We start from the raw sequence: 24,631 nt of genomic DNA, 5'->3' as shown, positions 1-24,631 counted from the left end.
TAATCTAAGGTTTGAGTTTAACCGTGAAGGTAAACAATGCAGAAATTTACTTTGGACCTAATTGTAACTCTTATTCAAAAAACATCAAAAGCTGTTGTTTAGAAGTAAAATCCTTTTGTGAGTTACTGGATAATACAGACCTTGACAAACTATGTCATGTGAATTGCAGCAGAAGTAGATGATATACTGCCTGCAGTTGAATGGAATAGATTTAAAGCAAATCTGCAGAAACAATATTTCAGTGATCAAATAGTTGATCTCTGAAGCAAATTCCTTTGGGAGATGATGGAAGCAAATAAATTGGATTATTCAAATGCAGCTTCGATTGATTTATTTCAGAAAATATTATTTTGGGATGTCGTATACAAATAACGTTAAACAGGCCATCTTATATTTCAGCATGCAAGGTGACTTTTGAAGTATATTGGGAGGGAAGAAAGAGTAGATAATTTTTCTGGGTCAAGTAATAAACGGGCAATAAGGCAGAAAATCTCAGTTAAAAGCAAAGTACTATAGTTGCTGGAAATCTGACACAAGCACAGAGAATACTGGAGAAACTCAGCAGGTCTGGAAGTATTTGTGGAAACAGAAAGAGAGTTACATTTCGAGTCCAGCATGGCTCTTGTTGAAAGCTTTCTTTTCCTGTCTTTACAGATACTGCCAGATCCAAAATATTCAGTTTCCTGGTGGGAAGTTGAAATGCCAATATTAAGTCAATGGTGGAGCATTGGTGGGTAGGGCCTCACAATACCTTCCTGGTGTGTTCCTCCTTCTAATACATTTGAGTGTCATGAATACCTGTGATGTTAGAATGTTTTGAAATTGAGTCCAACTTTTGAGATTAAGTCAATGGCTCCCAGACCTCTCTCAGTACCTGGTTCTCATTTTTTCAAAGGGGACTTGCACCAGATGATTTTAAGCAGCTTTATCTTGTGATTTTGTTACTGAACACTGCCATAGACTTAGGCGAGCAAGAGAATGACAGCATTCACTGTGGCTTGAGAACAGTAAGAGCAAGTCACAGCTCAGCAAGGGAAAGGGGGCATGTGGAGTGTAGATGAGGGAGCATGGAGGAGCAGACAAGGACTCCAAGGGAGAAAGAGTTTGGAATTGGGGACATGGAGAAGTGAAGTGGGAAGGACCAGATTTCCTGAATATAGTTTGGCGTGGGGTGGGGTGGGGGGTGAGGGGGGTTCCGGGGAGTGGTGTGAGATGGCGCGGATGTGTTCTGGTGAATGGATAGGAAGAAACAATGTGGAGAGCAATGGAGTGGATACATTTGCAGGACTGAGAGTAATGACGTGTTGACTGAGATCATGGCAGAAAAATTGTGACCTTCAGAGGGAGCTTCCATGCAGGAAGCTTCTTTATAGCTGTTTGTACGTGCAGCATTGTTATCTGATGATGGGTTGTATGTATGTATGTCTCATGTCAACCACTGACAATTTAAATCATAATTGTAATCATAAATGGTTAGGACTTAACTCTGGACACGAGCAAAAATACTAGGAGACCGTGAAGATCAGAGTTGAGAGTGTGTTCCTGATGAAGGGCTCTGGCACGAAACATCGATTTTCCTGCTCCTCAGATGCTGCCTGGCCTGCTGTGCTTTTCCAGCAACACACTGTCAATGAGCAAAAATACTGCCAATTGTGCCATTGGGAAAAATGTGCCACAAGTTTTTCTTAAGTCGTCCACTATAAATTTTACCTTGTGTCATTTCTGGGTCTCTGATAAATATTGATTACAACTATATCATTGTATAACTGATATGTCAGGATGGTGAATGAAGTGGAGTTCTATTTCTTTTGCTGTGGAAATTCCTATGTATCTGTGTTCTTATGAAGGCTCCATCTGGGAGACAAGTCAAAATCATAACTATCTCTCTCCCCCTGGTAATTCTCAGCTGTGATATTGTGAAATATGTATTGCGAATGCTTTTATATCTGGCTGTGGTAAACCTTGAAAATCTTGATATTTCAGATGTGACTTGCAAGGAGTACCAGAACGTGGACATGATAATTAAACTCCAGGACACAGTTATGCTTAAATGTGCATACCCAGAGATGGGCAAAATGATCCAGTTGTCCTGGGAGAAGAAAGATGGTGATGCGAAGCACAAAATTGCTGTATATAATCCCAAACGGGGAGAGAACATTTTCTTTCCATACAATCAGAGTGTTACATTTCTCTCATCATCTATCAGTGGAGATATAAAGTTGAAGGCAACAGCTGCAGATAAAGGCCTTTATCAATGCTCCATTAATACTTTTCCTGAAGGGGTGTTGCTGAAACTCATTGCAGTAATAGACCCAGGTAAGTGACAATGCTTCAAACTAATATGACTGAACAATTTTACAGCACTGAAAGGGGCTATTTGGTCCACCATGTGTGTGCCAATTCTTTGCTCAAGAAATCTGGAACTAATTCTATTGCCCACTTCACTTACTGCATAGCTTAGAGTCATAGAGTTATAGAGATGTACAGGATGGAAACAGACCCTTTGGTCCAACTCGTCCATGCCAACCAGATATCCCAACCCAATCTAGTCCCACCTGTCAGTGCCAAGCCCTTTTCCCTCCAAGCCGTTCCTATTCATATACCCATCCAGATGCCTTTTAAATGTTGCAATTGTACCAGCCTCCACTACTTCCTCTGGTAGCTCATTCCATACACTTACCACCTTCTGCGTGACAATGTTGCCCCTTAGGTGTCTTTTATATCTTTCCACTCTCACTCTAAACCTATATCCCCTAGTTCTGGACTCTCTCTCCACCACCACAGGGAAAAGGCTTTGTCTATTTATCCTATCCATGTCCCTCATGATTTTATAAACCTCTATAATGTCACCTGCGAAGCTCCAGGGAAAACAGCCCCAGCCTATTCAACCTCTCCCTATATCTCAAATCTTCTAAACCTGGCAACAATCTTGTAAATCTTTTCTGAACCCTTTCAAGTTTCACAACATCCTTCTGATAGGAAAGAGACCAGAATTGCACGCAATATTCCAAAAGTGGCCTAACCAATGTCCTCTACAGCGGCAACATGACCTCCTAACCTCTGTACTCAATACTCTGACCCAATAAAGGAATGCATACCAAATGGCTTCTTTACTATCTTATCTATCTGCGTCTCCACTTTCAAGGAACTGTGAATCTGCAATCCAAGATCTCTTTGATCAGCAACACTCCCTAGGACCTTTCAATTAAGTGTGTAAGTCCTGCTAAGATTTGCTTTCCCAAAATGCAGCACCTCACATTTATCGAAATTAAACTCCATCTGCCACTTCATAGCCCATTGGCCCATCTGATCAAGATACAATTGTAATCTGAGGTAACCTTCTTCGCTGAAAATGTGTTGCTGGAAAAGCACAGTAGGTCAAGCAGCATCCAAGGAACAGGAAATTCGACGTTTCGAGCATAAGCCCTTCATCAGGAATGGAATAACCTTCTTTGCTGTCCACTACATTTTCAATTTTGGTGTCATCTGCAAACTCAGTAACTATACCTCTTATGCTTCACCTACTTCAGATATTTATCTAATCATCCAAACAATCTCCCAAAAGTTGAAATGTTCGCTGTCTCAACCATTTCCTTTGGCAAAACATTCTGTACTCCAATGGTTTTTTTCTTAACCTGTCTCCTTCCTCTCCTACTAATATTAAATAAATGACTGCCTGTTGCTCTTTTTTCTGTTAACAGTTTTCATAGTTTTAAAAATCTTGATTAAGTTTCCTCTTATTCTTCCTAGCTCCAGTAGAAATGGTCCAGTTTCCTATCACTTTCCCATCCTGCAGCCATTCTGATGAATCCATGCTCTTTTGTGGCTTTATCATCCTTTCTGAGGACTCTGCACTGTACCATGGTGCAGTCCTATGGCTTGCTCAGTATCTAGTGCAAATTAGTCATTGCAATTCTATTCTTGTGGTCTCTGCTTCAATTGGCTGAAGAAGTTATGGATGCATTGGTGGTCATCTTCCAAAATCTGATATTCATTGGAATGATTCCTGAAGATTGGAAGATGGCAAATGTAGCCACATTATATACTGGCATGGATTGACAACCAGTGACTGAATAGATTACAGAAAAAAAGGAATAAACATGCCATTCTCAGGCTGGGAGGCTGTGATTAGTAGGATACTGCAAAAACTCATGCTGGGCCCCAGCTGTCAGCAATCTGCATCAATGATCTGAGTGTAATATTTTCAAGTTTGCCAATGACACAAAACTACGTGGGGATTTGAATTTTAGGAGGATGCAGAAAACCTTTGAAGGGATTTAGACTAGGTGAGTGAGCAAGAACATGGCGATGGAATATAATATGGACAAATGTGAAGTTATTCACTTTGAGGAGATAAATGAAAATTAAGATCATTTCCTAAATGATGAGATTTGGAAGTGATGATAGCCATGGGGTCCTATGTGGTTCATAAGTCACTGAAAGCTAACATACAGGCTCAGCAAACAGTTAGAAAGACAAGTGGAATTTTGGCCATTGTTGCAAAGGGATTTGAGTTCAGGAGTGAAGCAATCTTGTTTTAAGAGCCTTGATGAGTCCAAATTTGAACTGTTGCAATTCTATACCCTTGCCTAAAGAAGGATCTACTTATCAGAGAGGGATTTCAACAGAGGTTCACCATACTGATTCCTGGGGTGGAAAGGTTAAGGTCACTATGCCTACATTCTGTTGAGGCTAAAAGAATGAGAGATGCATTCATTGAAGTATACAAAAGTCTTGCAGAGCTCTTCAGGATAAATGCAGGAGAAATATTTCACCTGACTGACAGCTCTGGAACTACGCAAACCACCTCAGAATAAGAGGTAAGCCATTTAGTACAGAGATGAGGATGAATTTACTCACTCAGAGGGTATTGAATCTTTGGAATTCTCTATCCCAGAGAGCTATGGAAGTTCGGTCACTGAATATATTGAAGACAAGGATCGATAAATTTCAAGACATTAAAGATATCAAGGCATTGTGCAGGAAAATATTAAAGATAGCTGGGGTAAAGACCTAATTGAACATTTGAGCAGAGTCGGGGGCCAAATGATCTACTTCTGCTCCAGTTTCCTACGATCCTATGTCCTCCCTCAAAAACAAAAAAACTACGGATGCTGGAAATCTGAAACAAATGCAGAAAATGCTGGAGAAATTCAGCAAATCTAGCAGCATATGTGAAGAGAGGAACAGAGTTTAAGGTTTTGAGTCCAATATAATGCTTCTTCAGTTGAAGGTCCGCCAGACGGACTGAGTTTCTCCAGCATTTTGTATATTTGTCCCCGTGTCCTCACTGTCTGCCAACCCCCAACTCATATAGCATCAACACATTTATACTACAGTCCAAATTATGTCCAAACCAAGAACAATTATGGAGTGTCATTGATTCCTGATATATGCTGTTTCCAACTTTCCTCAATCCATGCAACATTCTTTCAACGATACTCAGTGCAGTGACTGCATCCTCTTTATCTGAGAAGTCACCTCTTCAAAATGCCATTAAATTTATCAAACATGATTTAAATTGAGCAAAGCCATGCTAGCTGTCTATCATTAGCTCTTGCTTTTATAAATGCTTAAACATTTTATTTCAAATTAGATCATTAACATTTGATTAACTGATCTGTAGATATTTGTTTTATCATCTGCTGTGATATACATATCACATAAGCTGCACTTTAGTGCTACGGCACATTCTACATATGAGAGGAATGCTGAAATTTTTTTTCAGAATCTCTGCTATCTCCTTCAACTACCTTCAACTGCCTGGGATGTGCACAGTCAGTGGCTATTCACTTTGAGTTTAGTTAATTTATTTTAGAGCTAGTTCCTTTTCTGTAGTTACCTCTATCAATTGTCTTGTTGCCTTTTCTGTAACACGCACCTTCCCTCGTACTAATTTTTTGAGAAACAGTATCCAATTGTGTATCCCTCTTTATCCCTTAGCACCACGAGCCTGATATAAGTATCCTTTCACCTTTTAAAAATTGTCTTCCATTTCTTTTGTGACCCCTTCAAATCTTTCTGCACAGCCCTTTAAACCCTCCCTAATCCTTCGCCCTTCCACCAAATTTATGATATTCATTACTATTTTCTTCAGATTGCTTTGCTGTTGGAAATCATAGATGTATAATTTAACCAAGAGAATGTCTCTGAGACAATTGCTCCTAAGGAAACAAATGCTTGCCAATAATGTGTATTTACAATTTTTGAATGACTAAAAACACATTAATGTTTTGGCACTGAATTATAGAGAGCAGCAGATTTCTTTCTTCATCTTTGTTCTCTGATGAGCTAAGTGATCAGTTGGGGGTCACCAGTTTGATGTGTAGCAATCAGCTTCAACATTGTTGAGCTGGAGAGATGAAAAATGATAATTCATTTCAAATGAGCCCAAATGACGAAATTACTAAGTGTGAATGTTGAGTGAGATAAGGTTTGAAGTGGCAGTGACCTCCACAATCAAGTTGTTGAGAAAACCAATTCTTGTAATCACGCTAGGCTTAAGGCATTACAGGAGAACACATTCATGGCGTCTCGATAAGTCCCTTTGTTTTATTTATAAATAGAATGTGACTACTTTACAAATCTACTGGGTTGTATCAGACTGGCTTTTGAACATTTCACTCTGCTTAAAATAATGGAAAATGTAACTTTCAGCCAGTAGTTGGTATGCTGCACGGAGCAAAGATCAATACATATGATTACCCTATTGTCACTTGCAATACTAAATTCAGTTTGTTTATATCTGCAGCTTACTATTGATTCTCTTCAGCTGTGTAAATGCTCAGTCCATTAGACTCCAAAATGTATTCTCAATTCATTTTAATTTTTTTCCCCTTCTCTTAATTTTAGGTGTAGAATATAATTAGCCATTTATCACTCAATACCAGAGACAGCAGCCTTTTCTTGCTAAGGCCTCTTGTGGTTTGGTGTTTGTTATTCACTCTTCTCTCTCTATTATACCTCCACAATTTCACATGATTAAGATGTTTTGCTGTACATGAGTTGTGTGAAATGATTTCAAAGATCATTTGTAAAGAAGTAAATGTTGTGAATGTTGGAACCAGATATTTAGTTTCTTCTTTGCCACATTCCAAGCACTGTCTATTTTACATGGATTTCTGACAGTAATATTGTGGCAGAGACACTAGTCTGTTTATTTTTTTAATGAACAGTTAATGTGAGCACACTAACAGTTTTATTAATGTGCATGAAGAAATAAAGCCATATTAAATCTAACCACAAGCAACAAGTAATCTATCTAGATCTTAAGCATATACGTGCAAAAGTATTTTACATTTTATTTCTACATTGTTAGTTGAAATTGCTCATGTAAACTTGTCACAGTGTAATTTCAGCGATAGGATTGTATTATGTCAGTTTTGCATCTCCCAGCTCCTTAACTTCTAACATTCTAATGAACTCTACTTTTCTGGTCCCCAAATTGCTGGACCTTTTGCTATTTATCCACAAATAATAATATCATCTCAGAATAGTGTATAAAAATAAACAGAGATTGTGTCTCTTTGGAATGAATGACTGAGGTATGCTTCTAATGGTCCCACCTACATTTCATCCAAAAAGAGCAACGATTTTAGAAATATCTATGTTTGACACCGAAAGTAGTTTCCTTATTTGCACAATATGAATTTCCATTGTGGCTGTAGTAAATAATGTGAACGTGAGTAAAACTAACTCAGACAATGTGTCAGAAAACCTGCAGTAGTAGAAAGTGGTAAATATTTGTAAAAACACCTATAGTTACAGAAATATCTCATAGATGGCATAGAAATTTGTGAAATGTGAAGAATGATCTTTGAAAGCAAAGTACAAAAGTACAACTTCTGTAGATTTAGATTTAGGTTTAGACTTTATTGTCACATGTGCTGAAGTATTAAAGTACAGGATTACAGTGAAAAGTGCACAATGTTGACACACCCATCTTCGGTAGAAGTACCTAGGTCCGAAATCTTAAGGCCGGAGTAGAAACAAATAGAGAAGAAAATTATAAGTTAAACATTACTTTCATTCTTAGTATAGTGTAAAAAGAAGAAATAAAGTTAAAAATTAAACAGTAGTGTGCATTGTCTTCTGGCCCACCTACCCACCACAGGTTGTACTTCAGAGGAACTTAGGGCAGGGGCATAAGTGGATGCTTTTATCAAGGGCAGGCATTACATTGACCTGCTGCTGAAGTTTTAGCATCAATTCAGGAAATCCCTGAGAGAATTTCAGCCGAGATGTTTAGCATTAAAAAATACATTGAGGCTGAAATTGGTCTTCCATGTTTAGCTGGTAATGTATCTAGTATTTAATAGAAAAAGAGAAGATTGATAAAAACAATCTTCATAATGACAAAAAATGGCCAGGCCGACAGTTGAGGATAATCAGAAAAGCTTCTTTCTTTAACTGAAGAAGGGATCCGGAAAATTTTGGACAAGTAAAGGCTTCTTCCTGCTGATTTGCTAAGAGAATTGCTTATACTGGCATTCCTTAATGTGATTATTACTAGGATAATGAAAAAATATGAAACAATAATTTGATATGGAGAATGAACCATTCCAAATGTGAAACAGTTTTCATACTTAGTCATTAATTAACACCAATTGGAAACTTACTGATGTCAATGAAAACCACACAAAAATGTTTGAGTTTGCATGTTGGTACTCACCAATTGCTCAGAAGCCCTCTGGTGCTATATCTGAGTCCTTTCAGACTCTCCTCCATTTGATTTCCATTTTCCACTGGCAAATACACACATAATGCATTCAAACTAAAGATACAAGTGAATGACAAGTAGCCATAGTCTGGCCAATGTGAATTAAAACGCCTTTGCACAAGCCTCAAACCTATTCAGAATTTAAATAACCGTCCTGACATTATGTTCTACTAATTGTTTTTCTTCAAATATTTCAAAAGCAAAATTTCCCAGAAGTCGGGCAGCAGACAGCCGTGTGCGAATTGTGCCAGGGAACGTCATGACCTTATCCTTTGGGTATCTAAATGTGGACAGCATTAAACAATTGACGTGGCAACGGATGGCTGGAGAAGAAATAAGTATCATAGTTGACATCACATCTTCAGAACGATTTATTGGCTATGACTACAAGCGAAGGATCCAATATATCCAGTCACCTGATCAAAATATCAGCCTGACCATAGAGAATGTGACAACAAATGATGTGGGAGTGTATAGCTGCTATATTGACACAAATAATGGAAACTGGACCAAAACCTTTGATGTTGATGTGGAAGGTGGTAAGATAGTCATAAGCTAACATAATTTATTCTACTTTTATCTTATTTTGTCATTGCTTTTTCCTTTTCCTCTATCTCCTCTGTGGCAAGCAAGTTTCTAGAACATAATTGTGATTTCTGAGTCTAATTTACAAATGATCCCCATGGAGCTGAACTTATTTTCATCAGAGAAAGGAAGAATGATGAAATATGTGATCAAGGATTTCTTAAATGCTGAGAAACATGGAGATATAAGCAAACATTTAACCTCAGCTTGAATTCAGAACCAGATGAAGTAGAACAAAATTAAAATACTTACAGAGAAAGGCATCAACAAATTTTCCTTCTGCCACACATTTGTGGATAAGCAAAATATAGTTGAAAGTTAAAGTTTGAACTTATACTAGGACAGTAATACAATCCGTGGAGTATGAAGATCCCTGTGTTGCTGGGCACAGCATGTGTTGAATGTTGCAGGCATGAAGATAACTGGAATGTCAGAATTCTAGGCACAGGTTTTGTGGAATTTTTTTCCGCAAGTGCTGCAAATGTGGAAGAAGTGTGTTTATTGTTCTGAAACCTTTCAAAATTGCATGCTTATTGTGTTTGCTGGTATTTTGCTTCCATTCCTCTTCAGCTCAATGCACATCAGAGTGAGAAGATGACCAGATGTGCAGCTGTCAGTCCTTTTACCAACCAGCTCTGTCATGTCTATCTTTGAGACATATCATGAACCATTTATTTTGACCACACTTCAATTTCTGTCTTGCCCTAGACTCGTGTTTATGCAATTCTGGTCTTCTTCCTAAAGGAGGATGGTTGTGAAACTTGAAAGGGTTCAGAAAAGATTGACAAGAATGTTGCCAGTGTTGGAGGGTTTGAGCTAAAGGGAGAGGCTGAATAGGCTGGGGCTATTTTCTCTGGAGCATTGGAGGCCGAGGGGTGACCTTACAGAGGTTTATAAAATCATGAGAAGCATGGATAGGGTAAATAGACAAGGTATTTTCTTTGGAGTGGGTGAGTCCAGAACTATAGGGCATAGATTTTGGGTGAGAGGGACAAGATTTAAAAGGGGCCTGAAGGGCAACTTTTTCACACAGAGGGTGGTACTGTATGGAATGAGCTGCCAGAGGAGGTGGTGGAGGCTGGTACAATTACAACATTTAAAAGGCATCTGGATGGGTATATGAATAGGAAGCGTTTAAAAAGATATGGGTCAAGTGTTGGCAAATGGGACTAGACTAGGTTAGGATATCTGGTCAGCATGGACAAAGGGTCTCTCTCTCTGTGCTGTATGTTTCTGTGTCTCTATGACTCTCCTACCCATCTAGTCTCGATCATAGTTAAATTTAACTTAAACTCTCCATTGAACTACATTTATAAAAATTTGAACGTTCATCTAGATTGTTTTTGGTATTCAGCGATAGGACATGGGCATCACTGGTAAGGCCTAGATTATTGCTATCCCTAACTGTTCTTGAGAGGCTGGCTTGCTTGATATTTTCTTCCAGCCTCTTGCTTGTCTACCAGACAATTTTAGAGGGCTGTTGAGAGGCAACTAAATCACTGAGGATCTGGAGTCACATATAAGCTAGGCAGAGTGAGGATAGCATTCGTTAAGGGACAATAGCACAGTAGTAATGTTAGCAAAATTGTCAGTGATTGCTTTTGTTTCTTCTCTGAAGCTGACAGCAGCTTCTGGTCCACCCACGTGCAGTTTAACATGGATATCCTGAGGCTACGATCAATAATTTGACATTTTTGCCTCAGGATACGTTTTTTTAAGGTTTCCTCCCTGCAATCAGTTGGAAATTCCACTCTTGTGCCTGTATTATTGTGAAGACATTAAAACATTATTTTTCCCCTCTGTACACGACATTTATAATTACTAATAAATGACCCAGAAAGAGTCGTTTAATAGTTGCTCAATGTCAAATCTAGTATGGTAAGAACAAAATTTCCAATTTCTTAAGCTTATGACATTTTGCTTCCCTTGTCCCATGTGCATATCGCAATCATTTTTTAAATTCACTGATGTGATGTGGGCATAGCTGGTAGAGCCTGCATTTATTGTCAGTTTCTTGTTGCCTTTGAGAATCTAGTAGTTAGCTGCCATCTTGAACTGTCATAATCCACATGCCTTTAGATAGACCCACAATGCCCTTAGGGAGAAAATTCCAGAATTTTGACCTTGCAACCTGAAGGGACAGCAATATATTTTAAAGTCAGGATAGTGAGTGACTTGGAGAGGAACTTGCAGGTGGTGGTGTTTCCATGTATCTGGGGACCCTTGTCTTTCTAGATGGAAGTAGCTGAGGATTTGGAAAGTGCCGTCAAATGATCTTTGGTGAATTTCTGTGGCATATCTTGTAGATAGTATACAATGCTTCAACTGAGCATCAGTGATGGAGGGAGAGGTTGATTGCGGACATGGTTTTGTGAAGGGCAGGTCGTGCCTCACAAACCTTATTGAGTTCTTTGAGAAGGTGACCAAGGAAGTGGACGAGGGTAAAGCAGTAGTTGTGGTGTATATGGATTTTAGCAAGGCATTCGATAAGGTACCCCATGGTAGGCTAATGCAAAAACTACGGAGGTATGGCATTGAGGGTGCATTAGAGGTTTGGATTAGGAATTGGCTGGCTGGAAGGAGACAGAGGGTAGTAATTGATGGTATAGGTTCATCTTGGAGTGCAGTTACTAGCGGTGTTCCACAAGGATCTGTTTTGGGACCATTGCTGTTTGTCATTTGTATAAATGACCTAGAGGAGGGGCTTGAAAGCTGGGTGAGCAAGTTTGCAGATGACACGAAAGTCGGTGGAGTTGTAGACAACGAAGAAGGATGTGGCAGGTTACAGCGGGATATAGATAAGTTGCAGAGCTGAGCAGAAAGGTGGCAAATGGAGTTCAATGTAGCTAAGTGTGAAGTCATTCACTTTGGTAGGAGTAACAAGAAGATGGATTACTGGGCTAATGGTAGGCTACTTGGTAGTGTGGATGAGCAGAGGGATCTTGGTGTCTATGTACGCAGATCTCTGGAAAGTTGCCACCCAGATAAATAGTGTTGTGAAGAAGGCATATGGTGTACTGGGCTTTATTGGTAGAGGAATTGAGTTCCGGAGTCCTGAGGTGATGTTGCAGTTGTATAAGACTCTTGCGGCCTCATCTGGAGTATTGTGTGCAGTTTTGGTCGCCATACTATAGGAAGGATGTGGAGGCATTGGAATGAGTGCAGAGAAAGTTTACCAGGATGTCGCCTGGCATGGTAGGAAGATCGTATGAGGAAAGGCTGAGGCACTTGGGGCTGTTCTCATTGGAGAAAAGAAGGTTTAGGGGAGATTGATAGAGGTGTACAAGATGATTAGGGGTTTAGATAGGGTTGACAGTGAGAACCTTTTTCCGCTAATGGAGTCAGCTGTTACTAGGGGACACAGCTTTAAATTAAGGGGTGGTAGGTATAGGACAGATGTTAGGGGTAGATTCTTTACTCAGCAGGTTGTGAGTTCATGGAATGCCCTGCCAGTAGCAGTGGTGGACTCTCTCTCTTTATGGTCATTTAAGCGGGCATTGGATAAGCATATGGAGGTTATTGGGCTAATGTAGGTTAGGTAGGCTTTGGTCGGCGCAACATCGAGGGCGGGAGGGCCTGTACTGTGCTGTATTTTTCTATGTTCTATGATTCCAATCAAGCAGGCTGTTTTGACCCAGATGGTGTTTTGCTTCTTGAGTGTTGTTAGAACTGCAGCTATTCAGGCAAATTATTCCACTTAATAAGTCTCTAGCATTACAGATACTCCTGATTTGTGCCTTGGAAATGGTGGACAGGCTTTGAAGGGTCAGGAGGTGAGTTACTCACCACAGTATTTATAATCTCTAACTTGCTTTTGTCGCTACCCTGTATATGTGGTGAATCGAGTTGAGTTTCTGGTCAATGGTAACCTCAGATGTTGATAGTGGGGATTCAGTGATGGCAAAAAAATTGAAAGTCAAGGGTGGTGGTTAGATTGTCCCTTATTTGAGATAGTCATTGCCTGGTATTTGTGTGACGTGAATGTTATTTAGCACTTATCAGAACAATCCTGGACATTGTCCAGATCATGTTGCATTTGAACATGGACTGCTTCAGTATCTGAGAAGCCGTACTGGTGATGAATATTAGGAAATTATTGGTGAATATCTCCACTTCTGGCCTAATGATGGAGGGAAGGTCATTGATGAAGCAGCTGAAGATGTTTGGGACTAGGACACTATCATGAGGAACTCGTGCAGAGATGTCCTGGAGTTGAGATGTCTGACCTCCAATAACCACAACCATCTTCCTGCATGCCTGGCATGATTCTAACGTAGAGACTTTTCCCCTCAATACCCATTGATTCCAGTTTTGTTAGAACTCCTTGATGCCACACATGGTCAAAAGCAGTCTGGCCTCACCTTTGGAATTCAGCTCTTTTGACCATGTTTGAACCAAGTCTGTAATGAGATCAGGAGCTGAATGGTCCTGATGGAATCCAAATTGGGCATCACTGAGCACATTGTTGCTGAGCAGTTACTGCTTGAAAGCACTGTTGACAACACCTTCCATCACTTTACTGATGATCGATTATTTCACTATTTGTATTTTTTGTGGTAGTGAAGCAATTCAATTTTTTTTATTACCAAGTTTACTGCCTGTGAGAATATTCCAATGTGATTGGCTACTTGTAGTCCTTACTGAAATCGATGATGCTAGATATCTGGAAATTCACCTTACCTCGTGCTAGGTCTTCCTACCATTGCAACAAAATTGGGAATTCTGGGCAGCCAGTTTTAAAAGTTGAGTCTGTAGAGCTGGGATGTTTCCCACATTATTCACATTGACATTGGGCAAAATGTCAATCATATCACTGAGAATATTCATTTTTAGGAGGGCAGCTAGCTTTGAATCCAGTGGTAAATGTCAGCTCTTGATCACTAATCTCTAAATTCAGCACATTGTTTAGAAATTCATAAGACTCTAGTATTACTTAAATATGCAGGAGATTAACTATATCAATGCTTCATTCCAGGAATATTCCTCATCTGGCTAATTACTCCAGAAAGATTGCATTCTTTCTTAATTTGTAATTCACATAAATAACTTCAGCAGGTTATGTCCCTTCCTGACCTAAAAAAGCAACCTAATTTCTTTGCAAGTTGTTCACTTTAATGCTATACAAGTGTTATGGATCAGGCTCGATCCCTCAAAACATTTTTAAGCAGGTAGCCCAGACTATAACTTAGCTATTTGTTTTAGGTAAGTGTATAGTAGATATTTCTGAAGTGAATTAGCTGGTCCGACTGCCAAATTTTAAACAAACATAATTTATTTACAAAATTACAAAATGAATCACAAAGAACAGAAAGTAGATAACTTATCCAATGCAAAAACCTGATAGACAATCCTAGCGTAATGATGCTGTTCCGAAAATACTTGCAACAATACCGATTAAACACGTCCCTTAGTACAACGAGTAAAAATGAAACAAATCAGGGCTTACAGGCTTGAAGTTAGAGAGCCAGAGTACCTGGCTGGACTTGCCCCAGCAGCCTTTCTTCACACACACTGTTGCTGAGCCGAATCAAAAATTCTAATCTAAACAAAAGCTAGCTACACAGCCAGCTGGCTATTCCCCTTGGATTATACTGTTTTTATAACTACATGAAAGCATTAGGCCACAGGAATTATCTGTTATGGGTAAACAAAAAAAAGCCTCAAGAAACCTTTCAAACCCAACCTAGTTGCAGTCAGACCAATTACCCCCCTCTCTGGAAAAAAATTCAAGGGCATAGTAACCTTGTAAAAAGAGAAAATGTAGGGGGCGATGGATTCTCAGGGGAATGTAGTACGAACAGCCAAGTTTTGGTATTGAGACTGGCTCTAATGCAACGAGGGGTACGTTGACTTCCAAGAAATCAATTGTCTTAGGGGATTCTGTAGTCAGACGTACAGACAAACGTTTCTGTGGCCAGCAGAGAAAAAGCAGAATGGTGTGTTGTTTCCCTGGTGCCAGGATCAAGGATGTCTTAGAGAGGGTGCAGAATGTTCTCACGGGGGGAGAGGAGCCAGTAGGAGGTTATTGTCCACATTGGAACCAATGACATTGGAAGGGAAAAGGCTGAGACTTTGAAGGGAGGTTACAGAGACTTAGGCAAAAATTCAAAAAGGAGGTCGTCAAGGGTAGTAATATCTGGATTACTCCCAGTGCTATGAGCTAGTGAGGGCAGGAATAGGAGAATAGAACAGATGAATGCATGGCTGAGGAGCTGGTGTATGGGAGAAGGATTCACATTTTTGGATCATTGGAATCTCTTTTGTGGTAGAAGTGACCTGTACAAGAAGGACAGATTGCACCTAAATTGGAAGGGGACTGGTATACTAGCTGGGAAATTTGCTAGAACTACTTGGGAGGATTTAAACTAGTAAGTGTGGGGGGGTGGGACGCCAGGAGATATTGAGGAAAGAGATCGATCTGAGACGGGTACAGCTGAGAACAGAGGTGAGTCAAACAGCCAAGGCAGGCAGGGACAAGGTAGGACTGACACATTAAACTGCATTTATTTCAATGCAAGGGGCCTAAGAGGAAAGGCAGATGAACTCAGGGCATGGTTAGGAAAATGGGACTGGGATATCATAGCAATTACGGAAACATGGGCTCAGGGATGGGCAGGACTGGCAGCTTAATGTTCCAGGATACAAATGCTACAGGAAGGATAGAAAGGGAGGCAAGAGAGGAGGGGGAGTGGCATTTTTGATAACGGATAGCATTACAGCTGTACTGAGGATATTCCCGGAAATACATCCAGGGAAGTTATTTGGGTGGAAATGAGAAATAAGAAAGGGATGATTACCTTATTGGGATTGTCTTATAGATCCCCCAGTAGTCAGAGGGAAATTGAGAAACCAACTTGTAAGGAGATCTCAGCTATCTATAAAAATAATAGGATAGTTATTATTTTAACTTTCCAAACATTGACTTGCCATAGTGTTAAAGGTTTAGATGGAGAGGAATTTTTTAAGTGTGTACAAGACAATTTTCTGATTCAGTATGTGGATGTACCTACTCGAGAAAGTGCAAAACCTGACCTACTCTTGGGAAATAAGGCAGGCAGGTGACTGAGTTGTCAGTGGGGGAGCACTTTGGGGTCAGCGACCATAATTCTATTTGTTTTAAAATAGTGATGGAAAAGGATAGACCAGATCTAAAAGTTGAAGTTCTAAATTGGAGAAAGGTCAATTTTGACGGTATTAGGCAAGAACTTTCCAAAGCTGATTGGGGGCAAATGCTCACAGGTAAAGAGATGGCTGGAAAATGGGAAGATTTCAGAAGTGAGATAATGAGAATCCAGAGAAATATATTCCTGTCAGGGTGAAAGGGAAGGCTGGTAGGTATAGGGAATGCTGGATGCCTAAAGAAATTGAGTATTTGGTTAAGAAGGAAGCATATGTCAGGTATAAATAGGATAGACCGAGTGACTCCTTAGAAGAGTATAAAGAAAGTAGGAGTATACTTAAGAGGGAAATCAGGAGGGCAAAACGGGGACATGGGATAGCTTTGGCAAATAGAATTACGGAGAATCCAAAGGGTTGTTACAAATATATTAAGGACAAAAGGGTGACTAGGGAGAGAATAGGGCCCCTCAAAGATCAGCAAGGCATCCTTTGTCTGGAGCCCCAGAAAGTGGGGGAGATACTAAATGAATATTTTGTGTCAGTATTTACTGTGGAAAAGGATATGGAAGATATAGACAGTAGGGAAACAGATGGTGACATCTTGCAAAATGTCCAGATCACAAAAGAGGAAGTGCTGGATGTCTTGAAACGGCTAAAAGTTGATAAATCCCCAGGACCTGATCAGGTGGACCCGAGAACTCTGTGGGAAGCTAGAGAAGTGATTGCTGGACCTCTTGCTGAGATATTTGTATCATTGATTGTCACAGGTGAGGTGCTGGAAGAATGGAGGTTGGCAAACATGGTGCCTCTATTTAAGAAGGGCGGTAAGACAAGCCAGGGAACTATAGACCGGTGAGCCTGACCTCAGTGGTGGGCAAGTTGTTGGAGGGAATCCTGAGGGACAGGATGTGCATTTAAGGACTGATTCAGGATAGTCAACATGGCTTTGTGCATGGGAAATCATGTCTCACAAACTTGATTGAGTTTTTGAAGAAGTAACAAAGAAGATTGATGAGGGCAGAGCAGTAGATGTGATTTATATGGACTTCAGTAAGGCATTCGACAAGGTTCCCCATGGGAGACGTATTAGCAAGGTTAGATCTCATGGAGTACAGGGAGAACTAGCCATTTGGATACAGAACTGGCTCAAAGGTAGAAGACAGAGGGTGGTGGTGGAGGGTTGTTTTTCAGACTGGAAGCCTGTGACCAGTGGAGTGCCACAAGGATCGGTGCTGGACCCTCTACTTTTTGTCATTTACATAAGTGATTATATGTGAGCATAAGAGGTACAGTTAGTAAGTTTGCAGATGACACCAAAATTGGAGGTGTAGTAGACAGCAAAGAGGGTTACCTCAGATTACAACAGGATCTGGACCAGATGGGCCAATGGGCTGAGAAGTGGCAGATGGAGTTTAATTCAGATAAATTTGAGATGCTACATTTTGGGAAAGCAAATCTTAGCAGGACTTATACACTTAATGGTAAGGTCCTAGGGAGTGTTGCTGAACAAAGAGACTTCGTAGTGCAGGTTCATAGCTCCTTGAAAGTGGAGTCGCAGGTAGATAGGATAGTGAAGCAGGCATTTGGTATGCTTTCCTTTATTGGTCAGAGTATTGAGTACAGGAGTTGGGAGGTCATGTTGCGGCTGTACAGGACATTGGTTAGGCCACCTGTTGGAATATTGCGTGCAATTCTGTTCTTCCTATCAGAACGATGTTGTGAAACTTGAAGGGTTCAGAAAAGATTTACAAGGATGTTTCCAGGGTTGGAGGATCTGAGCTACAAGGAGAAGCTGAATAGGCTGGGGCTGTTTTCCTTGGAGCGTTGGAGGCTGAAAGGTGACCTTATAGAGATTTACAAAATTATGAGGGGCATGGATAGGATAAATAGACAAAGTCTTTTCCCTGGTGTCGGGGAGAGATCTAAGGGGCAACTTTTTCATGCAGAGGGTGGTACGTGTATGGAATGAGCTGCCAAAGGATGTGATGGAGGCTGGTACAATTGCAACATTCAAGAGGCATTTGGATGGGTATATGGATAGGAAGGGTTTGGAGGGATGTGGGTCGGGTGCTGGCAGGTGGGACTTGATTGGGTTGGGATATCTGGTCGGCATGGGCGGGTTGGACCGGAGGGTCTGTTTCCATGCTGTACATCTCTGACTCTATGACCAGCATTGTGACACCTCCCCCCTTAAAAAAAATCAATACCCAAAGATGGCATCATTTTTCAAAATGCCAAAAAATAGGGGTTATTATGCTAAAACACACATATACGTTCACTGATTATAAATACACAAACATGCACAACTATATTTGGATTCAGTCTGCGGTTCTCACCCCACCAAACGCCCCATCTCTCATTCGAGTTCTCGATAATGCATCGGCACACACATTTTCTCAACCTGCCACATGCACAATTTTCAAATTGAATGGCTGTAACAACAGACTCCATCTACACAGTCTGGCATGTTCGTCCTTAAATTTCTCCAAAAATTTCAATGGGTTATGATCAGTGTATATGATTGTCTCAGATGTGTTGCTGGTAATATAAACATTGAGCTTGGTGTTGGCATTACAACATTTCAAAGTCTCCTTCTCAACTGTTGAATATTTCCGCTGATGAAAGTTCATTTTCCTGGAGAAAAACCTGATAGGTCTTTCTAACTTCTTGTCATCTTCCTGCAGGAGCACAGCCCTGATACCTACACCACTCGCATTGATAGCCACTCTGAAAGGCTTCGTGTCATCATTTGTGGCTAACACTGGAGCAGTGGTTAACACTATCTTCAGGCTGTTAAGCACCTTCTGACAGTCCGTTGTCCTCTGAAACTTCTAGCCTTTTTTTTAGCAATTCAGTGAGTGGAGCAGCCACATTGCTAAAATTTGGCACAAATGTTTGATAAGATCCATTCAATCCCAGGAACCATAGTACTGCTGTTTTTGTTGATGGGATAGGAAATTCTCCAATTACTTTTATTATTGCATCCTGTGGCACCATTTGTCTGTGTCCAGTAATATGACCCAGGAAGGTGACTTGGGCTTTGGTAATTCACTTTCAGCTAGGTTTACCAACAAGCCTGCTTTCCGAAGTCAATCAAGTAAGTCTGACAAATGTTTAAATGTTCCTTCCATGAATAACTAAAATTCACTAGATCACTGATATAAACAACACATTTGAGTAATCTGGCAATGACCTTATTGGTTAGTCTCTGAAATGTGGCCAGAGTGTTTTTCATACCAAATGGTATGACTTTAAACTGATATAGTCCATGTGGCATTACGAAAGCTGAAATTGCCTTTGCTCTCTCTGACAAAGGTACTTGCCAGTAGTCTCTGAGCAAGTCCAACTTGGAAATGTAAGTTGCTTGTACCACCTTTTCAACACAGTCTTCCAACTGCTGAATTGAATATGTATCAGTCTTTGTAATTGCATTGACTTTGCGATAGTCCATACATAACCATAGGGTACCATCGGCTTTGGCACCATTACTATGGGTGGGCTCCAGTCACTGTAACTCACTTTGAGTATATGAGATTTCTTCCTGTCTGGAGTCACTATCAAGCAGTTCAATTCATTCAATTTCCCCTCGAATTGGTTAGATCCACTAAACCTTGCTTTTAAAGGTTCACCTATTATTGGAAGTGATATTAATACCTTATACCTGAAAGCAAAATTGTGAATTTTTGATTTCTTATCCTCTTCTGTTTCATTGCATGCTGCAATACTTTTAAATGCCATCTAGCCAATTCCCCAGATCTAGTAATTCATTTTTTAAAATTCAACACATAGTCCAAATGTGTGGTCTCTGAATTCTGACTTACTAACTTTTGCTTAATCAATTTTAATGGTCCTCTTACTTCATGTCCGAAAACTAATTCAAATGAACTGAATTTGGTTGATTCATTTGGTGCACCTCTGATAGCAAAAAGCACAAATGGAATTCACTTATCCCAAACATCTGGATAATCCTGACTATAAGACCTCAGCATGGTCTTTAGGGTCTAATACCACCTTTCTAGTGCTCCTTGCTATTCTGGATGGTGTGCAGATTTAAATTGTTTTATTCCTAAGTTGTCCATTATATCTTTGAATAGGTTGAATGTGAAGTTTGACCCTTGATCTGACTGTAGCTCTATGGGTAGTATTATCTAGTAAAACATTTGAGTCATTCTTCTCCAATCCTTTTAGCTGTGATATTGCATAATGGAACAGCCTCTGGAAATCCAGTCGATACATCCATTATTGTTAACAAATCTTCATTCCCACTTATTGTTTGAGGTAGCGGACCTATGCAATCAATTAAAACTCTTGGAAAGATTTCTCAAATGCTGGAATAGGTATTAAAGGTGCAGGTTTTATTATCACTTGTGGTTTTCCAATTAGCTGACATGTCTGGCAAAATTCAATTACATCTTTGTGCAGTCCAGCCCAGTAGAAATGTCTTTGTATTTTAATCTGTGTTTTCCTCACTCCTAAATGACCTCAGGATGGTAGCACTCACAACACCTCCCTTCTATATCCCACTGGAAATACAATTTGATAAGAACTTTGCCTATTTCTCATATGCTTGAATATGTGATGCTCTCCATTTCCTCATTAAGACATTATTTTTCAAGTAATAACAGGAATATATTCAGATTCCTTCTCTGAATATGCCTTTTGATACAACTGCTTTAAATTTTCATCTTTCTGCTGTAATTCAATACGTTTTGCAGAGCTAAAGATATTTGAATGATTATCTACTTGCTCCTGTTTTGTCTCAATTAACTGATTGAATACAGTCTCAGCTAATGCCACTTCAGCTTCCTTATCTGTGCCCTTTGATCTCCCCTGCTTCAACTGGTGACTCTGGATCTCATTACTACACAACCAGGGAAGATTCCAGGGTAAAATCCTGATTTGGAGATGCTGGTGTTGGACTAAGGCGAACAAAGTTAAAAATCACAAAACACCAGGCTATAGTCCAACAGATTTATTTGGAAGCATCAGTTTTTGGAGTGCTGTGTAGGGAAGGTGGCTATGAGTGTCTGTGAGAGATTGTGCGAGTGTAAAGGGGTATAAGTCTGAGAGGGTGTGTGTATCTGTTGGAGAGTGTGCGTGTGTAGGAATGTGTGCGTGTGTATGTATATAGTGCAATGGGGTCACTAGTAGTGTGACATGAACCACCCCCCCCCCCCCCCGCCATTCTCTCTCATACACACACACACACACACACACACACACACACACACACACACACACACACACACACACACACACACACACACACACACACACACACACACACACACACCTATATGTGTGTGTATTTGTACTTGCAGAATTACATTTTACTTTGCTCAAAAACTGCACAAGTCCATGTAAGATTCTGCAAGTCCGTTTTTTAGATTCGAACGAGTCTGACCATTGTGGCACAGACAGCCTCACAGAGGAAAGTTCACACCTTTGATACATTCTCTGGGCCCACATGACACCAATTATTAAAGTTGAGAATGTAGTTTTAAAAAAAGCTTTGCAATTTACCTGTGAAAGAACGGAAACCAACATGGTCATTCTAAAAGATGAGAGACTTAGCAAACAATCCCGGTCTTTTTCAAATATAGTTTCAGTTATATCACACTGTAAACATTTGCTATAAATTCTGTGTCTTACGATCTTATACTCCACAACCACCTGATGAAGGAGCAGTGTTCCGAAAACTATAGTGTTGCACTATAACCTGGTGTCATGTGACAGGGAAAAATCCTGCATTGCTTCAGTTGCCTGCGTTCCCACTGGCTTTTCAACCACAGTAGGTAGCATGCTTACCGGTGAATCAGCAATATCATTCGCAAGGACAAATTGTATTCTTGGAGCTAAGAGTTTGTCCAGTACTCCGATCACAAATTCTTCACATTTTCTGGACATTGTATCCTCACTTTACATAATTGAGTGCTTTTTGTCTCACCATGAATTATTGTTACCAGCACCTTTTCTGGCAGTAGTCCTTCAGGAGTACATATCTCCTCATGTTTCAGCATTACAAACTGAGAGGATCCTGTGTCCTTTAATATTGTATCCTCTTTACCTGCTACCCCTGACCTATGTGAATAAGCTTTACCTTTGTAGGTATATTTTTTGAAGCAGATCCTGCACTTCCCCCTTAACCAACCTCTGATCAGCTTGTGCACTCTGATGCAGATTTCTAGCTTCCACTGGGCTTTCTGTTACCACTCCAACAAAACTTTCAGGCTTATCCTGCTTTCCCACATCTGGCTTTCCTGTGCTTTTCCTAAACCACCAACACTGATTTCATGTGGTCTACTTTGTTGCAATGAAAAAAAACAGCGCTTTTTACCTTCTGTGTCCCCATCAAAGGTTTCCTTTTTATCCCATCGTGGGTTCTCCTTATGATCTTCACTGAGATCTACCTTTCCCTTTCCATATGAGGATTTCTTTTTTCCCCAACTTCTATCCCTCATGGATTGAAATTGATTCTGGAAGCCCAACTGTATTTTATGGACCAGCTCATAATCATTAGCCACTTCAGCTACTAACCTTGCCATTTTAACTCACTACTTTTCCACGAGTTCACACTATGTCAAGCAGTGAATTTTTGAGCTCCTCCAAAATAATTGTCTAAGAGCATTATAAGTTTGCTCTATTCTTATCCAATTATCAAAATGACTTTGCTTGATTATTTCAAACTCAATATAGGTTTGACCAAAGTCCTTCCTTAGATTCCTGAAACTGTCTATAGGCTTCTGGTACAAGCTCATATTCTTTCAGATAGCTTTCTTCACCTCCACACACTCCCCAGATACCTCCTGTGATAGTGATGTGAATGCCTCACTAGTTCTACTTACAAGTTTGGTTTGGATCAACAAAACCTACATGATCTCTGGCCACCGCATTTGTTTCACCCCTTTTTCAAATGAGATGAAAAAGGCTTCCACATCCTTCTCATCTAATTTAGGTAATGCTTGAACATACTTAAACAGTTTTCCACCAGGCATTTGACTGGCAGGGGCATGCTCATCCTCACTCTCTTCCTCACTAAATCTATCTTCAGCCTTCATCTCCATCTTTTTAAACTTACTTTCCTTTCTAAGTGCCATTTTCTAAAGTTCAAACTCACTCACTCTCTCTCTCTCTCTCTCTCTCTCTCTCTATTTTTCTTTCTCTTCTGCTAAAGGTCTTCCTTTTTCTTTCTCTTCTGATTTTAGTCATAATTCAAACTGTTTCAGTTCTGCTTCTAACTCAAGCTTCTTCATTTGCAATTGCAGTTTAGCTATCTCTACAGATCCCAATGGCATTTCCAGGAAATTTAAGTGCTGACCTACTGCTGCAATCATCTCATCTTTCCTCAAATTAGAAGGTAACATCAACCCCAGCTTTTCCACTAATTCATGCAGCTTGATCTTATTTGCCCTTTGTAAAACCCCCAAGATCAGATCTTCCACCTCCAGAACCTCCTTGGTGATGAAAGAGCCATTGCTATCCTAGCGCTGTTTAAACCAACCAAATTAACATCTGAAATAAAAGACACTAATACCTACCATTCACTGTTTAAATTTCGGACAAGCCCCCAAGCTGTTATGGACCAGGCCCGACTCCTCAAAACATTTTGGAGCAGGTAACCCAGACCATAACTTTGCTATTTGTTTTAGATAAGTGCATAGCAGATATTCCTGGAGAGAATTAGCTGGTCCGACTGCCAAGTTTTAAACAAACAAAATTTATTTACAAAATTACGGAATGAAACACAAAGAGCAAAATATAGACTACCAGATAACTTATCCTATCCAAAAACCTGACAGACTAATGATGTTATTCCGAAAATACTCGCAACAGTCCCAATAAACACATTCGTTAGCACAAAGAGTAAAAATGAAACAAACTAGGGCTTACAGGTTTGAGGTTAGAGAGAGAGAGTACCTGGCTGGACTTGCCCCTGCAGCCTTTCTTCATACAGACCGCTACTGAAATGAACCAAAAACTCTAATCTAAATGAAGGCTAGCTGCACACCCAGCTGGCCACTCCCCTTTGACTATACTTTTTTTTAAGACATGAAAGCATTAGGCCGGAGGCATTATCTGTTCGAGATAAACAAAAAGGGCCCCAATAAACATAGTTGGAGCCTGGCCAATGCCCCTCGCTAGAAAAAAAACTCTAGGGCATAGTAACCTTGTGAAAAGGCCAGCGTTGTGACACAAGTCATTGATCAA

General features: G+C 40.1%; 1 protein-coding gene across 4 annotated transcripts in view; it reads left to right on the top strand.

The window, feature by feature from the left end:
• The window catches only part of cd226 (CD226 molecule), a 60,078-nt gene that overhangs the window by 9,458 nt on the left and 25,989 nt on the right, over nt 1–24,631 (top strand). For all 4 annotated transcript variants that reach the window (XM_060824293.1, XM_060824292.1, XM_060824294.1 and 1 more), the window contains 2 exons: nt 1,984–2,316; nt 8,920–9,258. In XM_060824293.1, the coding sequence (XP_060680276.1) occupies nt 1,984–2,316; nt 8,920–9,258 (672 nt within the window). The remainder of the gene's footprint in view (nt 1–1,983; nt 2,317–8,919; nt 9,259–24,631) is intronic.

Source organism: Hemiscyllium ocellatum, chromosome 4 (assembly GCF_020745735.1).
Source record: "Hemiscyllium ocellatum isolate sHemOce1 chromosome 4, sHemOce1.pat.X.cur, whole genome shotgun sequence".
Lineage (NCBI taxonomy): Eukaryota > Metazoa > Chordata > Chondrichthyes > Orectolobiformes > Hemiscylliidae > Hemiscyllium > Hemiscyllium ocellatum.
The sequence above is the reverse complement of the archived record's forward strand: the minus strand, read 5'-3'. Positions and strand labels throughout refer to the sequence as shown.